Below are 3879 nucleotides of genomic sequence, written 5' to 3' on the forward strand. Positions count from 1 at the left end.
TTTTTTTCTTGTTATATTTTCAAGATGATCAGCACTTTACCACTTCATAATCCAAGTCGAATGAAGCGTCGTTACGGCGTAACTTCATTCATCGTAATGCATTTCGCTGATCGACTGATAGTTATCCGGCAACCAGGGCATCCAAGTGTCGTTAAAGTTACTCGGAAAGCCAGCCGGATCGACGGGTGCGTTCGTCTGGTTCATGAGGACCGATTTATAGCGGTCGATGAACATGTTCAATCTCTCCACGTCCTGCAAATGGAACGACGTATTCTTGAATTATCTCTCTGCTATCGCTCCCATCTCGTCTGTACCGACGATGAGTACCGACGTTTACATAATAATAATTCACACGAGAGTTATTTTTTTCCTAGCAATCGTAAAGTTACAAATATGGATATTGGATACACATTTTACTGGCACGCTTAATTTAATAGTCATTACTATCTTAATACAATATTATTGGCACAGCTATTGTAACTCTCTCTCTTTCTCTTCTCTAAAAAGTCTCCGTGAAACTTTAGAATGCATTTATATATTCAGATTAGAAATTATTAATTTCTCGCGTCACGTATTGATCATATTAAAAATCATTTCATATATAATTTATAATCTATTTTTACTGATCTATTTTTTTAATTGTTTAAAATATAAATATTAAATGTATAAATATGTATTTATATTTTTTTCAATCTTAATTTAATATTACCTTAAGATACTTCGAGGATAGATCCATAGTTTCACAAGGATCCTCATAGACATTGAACAAGCAGGTGCGATTCATACAATTAGAGAAATTTGTAAAATTCTTGCAAACTACTGTGGCCTCTTTCCGCAGCTGCATTATTTTATTTGCGTTTAACACAAAAGTCGAAATACTCGCGATAGCTGATGCAGCTGAGGACGCTAGTACGTTCGTTGCATTGTACTTGGGATACAATGCGTTGTTACCGCTATAATTATAATACTTCTGGTACTCGGACTTATCTATAGAGAAAGAAAAAAATATACAAGTATATATTTTTCATATTATTTTTACGCTACGCAATATAAGGGGAAGAATTATTCAAAATTAAATGGTGATAAATAATATATGAAGAAGTTTATTCATATATTACTACTATATATGTTTTTACCTCTAACAAGTTTATAAGATCCTATTAATGCTGCTTCGCTATTAGTCTTCTCGTCAATATTTATGAGAATTGACTTCCGTTTGCCATCTCTCGCGCTCTTGATTACGGACCACTGATCAATGCCATCCAATTGTTTCAGATCTTTCGGATTACCGCCAGCCGCGGAATATAATGTCGGCAACCAATCAGTAATATGAAACAATTGAGTGGAAACTCTCGAGGGATGATCAATCAAGGGTGAGTAGATGCACGCTGCGCCGCGGATGCCTCCTTCGAAAAGACTGAATTTCAACTAGAAATAAATAAATTGTTTCAATTAATTTTATATGCAACTTTAGAATCTGTATAAATCTTAGGTCTTCCCCCGTCGTAACTTTTTTATCTAAATAACTATTTTTGCAAACGCTCGACATAACGCTGACTTGTATCGTTCTCATTTAGCAATATTAAGAGAAAATCATGAGCGAATATAAATCAAACATAAAATTATAGTCTCGTTATATGTTTATACAAAACTGCATTTACCCCTCTAAGCGGATAATTAGATCCGGAATTTTGCATTATTCCTTTAGTTTGCGCTCCATTGTCGGCTATGAAAATGATGATCGAGTTTTTCAACATATCTCTTCTCCTCAGAGCATCGATCACCCGGCCGACTGATTCATCTAATGTGGCAACGACACCTACAGACAAACGTTTATAATTTCAAACATTATAAAATCAAATCATTGGTATTGGCAAAAACGCATACATTGTAACATTAATAAACAATTATTATAATTGATTCAATTTGAAATGATAGAACTAATTGATAAATTAAGAAATTATCTTAAAATTACGATTAAATAAACATAAGAGAAAAAGAAACACAATTTTTCTCATCTTTTACGTAAATTTGATTTGATGTTTACATGTTAACGCGATACTTATGATAATTGCAACCAAAAAAAGGGATATTATGTAACATACTTGCGTACTTTCTTCTATTTATGTCTTCGATGTAACCGAGAGTGGTATTTGTTTCTGTCCAATTGCGTACTTGCATTGCGTCTTCGACACCGCTAGAATGGGGCGCAAGATGTGTCAGTTGCAAATATAGAGATTTCGCAGGATTATGCGATGAAATAATATTTTCAGCCTCATTGGTTATAAGATCAGTTATATAGTCGTAGTTATATTCAATCCTGTGATTATCACCCACGATACGATGCAAATCATAGCCCAATTGTTTCTGTAAAATAATTTTGTGTTTAATTCCATTTTTTTTTTTTTTTTTTAATAATTTACTTATTTATAATGTGTGATGAAAAAGAAAACTATAAACTTTATTACTGTGCGATTCTACGATTACGATTCTACATATTCTAGATTCTAGATGATTAAACTTTTCGGCAGTTGTGGCAAGTAATAATTCTGTTATTACTGCATTGTAGGATAATGTATATACATCTAACAAGATATTTTATAATATTAGCATCTTCTTCCCCAAATAATAACACAAAACTTACACTTTCGTACAATATATGATTGAAATATTGGATGAAACCGGAATAATATCCAACAAAAGTGTCGAAACCACGACGAGTAGGTCCGTGATTCCTTGTATAATAACCAACATGCCATTTTCCCACCAGATGAGTGGCATATCCGAATTTTCGAAGATACTCGGGTAAAAGAATATTGTTCAAAGGTATACCACGTGGCTCAGCTCCTCGCAAGGGATAGCCTTGCATACCTAAATATTGAATACGTTTTAATTGAATTAAATTTTAATTGATCTCTTTTTATAAATAGTTTTGAAGCGTATTTTTATGCTGTAACATAAAATTATAATCATTACCGAAAGAATTAATAAAGATATAAATTTTAAATAAAGGAATATATGAACGTAAACTTTCGCGAGAAAACTATCACTGGATTGGAATATCAAGTTGACACAATTTTGAATATTTTTATCGATAAACGTATCAATAAGATGCAAGTGATTTTCGAAAGTTTGCTGTATCGTACATTAAAATACGCCACCTTATTAGATATGCTTAATTAGATTACCTGTCCTTATGGGATATTTCCCAGTAAGAAAAGCTGTTCTCGATGGTGTGCATATTGGTAGTACATAATGTCGATTTAGTATCACGCCATTGTATGCGAGAGCATCTATGTTTGGTGTAGGAATCTCATCGGCGCCGTGGAAGCTAACATCGTTCCATCCCTTATAATTATCAAAATATGTAATAACAAACTACATTTTATAATTTACATTTAATGGTGCATTTTAATGTAAGCTGCCTTTATTTTTTGAACTGTCTTTATTTTTTCCTAAATGACTACTATCTCTCGTATATCTCTCGTTGCGAAATTTTAAAATTAATGCTAATGCGATAACTCGTTAGTCAACTTCATAAATAAGCAGACTAAATATAGCATCGTATAATTTTGTCTAGCTATGTGTCTTATATATTATACAGAAACGTGTTTCGCTGAAACTGAATTTCAAAGAACCATTAAGAAGGAGACTTGAAAAAGTAATAGAAGATGTATGATTTGAAAGAAAGTAATTTGCTGTTAATCTTAATAATATTTAACATATAAAAAACTTTTAAGAAGAACATATATTCTAGAATTGAACTGTTAATTAAATTATATATTTTTTTAAATAAACATTGAGAAAATCTATGTCAAAAAAATTTCTTTGTAAGTATTGTTAGGTTTCTCCATAAATATATTAAGCTATGCAATTATA

The 3879-nt window shown here is 31.8% G+C and overlaps 1 protein-coding gene across 1 annotated transcript in view; it reads right to left on the reverse strand.

Annotated features, from left to right (window-relative positions):
- The window catches only part of LOC115234996 (arylsulfatase B-like), a 5244-nt gene continuing 1365 nt past the window's right edge, over positions 1–3879 (reverse strand). The window contains exons 2-8 of the mRNA XM_029806466.1: positions 3189–3348; positions 2645–2871; positions 2106–2367; positions 1662–1819; positions 1137–1428; positions 710–987; positions 1–252 (exon numbers count right to left, since the gene is read on the reverse strand). Of these exons, the coding sequence (XP_029662326.1) occupies positions 85–252; positions 710–987; positions 1137–1428; positions 1662–1819; positions 2106–2367; positions 2645–2871; positions 3189–3348 (1545 nt within the window). The 3' untranslated portion in view covers positions 1–84. The remainder of the gene's footprint in view (positions 253–709; positions 988–1136; positions 1429–1661; positions 1820–2105; positions 2368–2644; positions 2872–3188; positions 3349–3879) is intronic.

This window comes from Formica exsecta, unplaced genomic scaffold (assembly GCF_003651465.1).
Source record: "Formica exsecta isolate Colony F162 unplaced genomic scaffold, ASM365146v1 scaffold21, whole genome shotgun sequence".
NCBI classification, from domain to species: Eukaryota; Metazoa; Arthropoda; class Insecta; order Hymenoptera; family Formicidae; genus Formica; species Formica exsecta.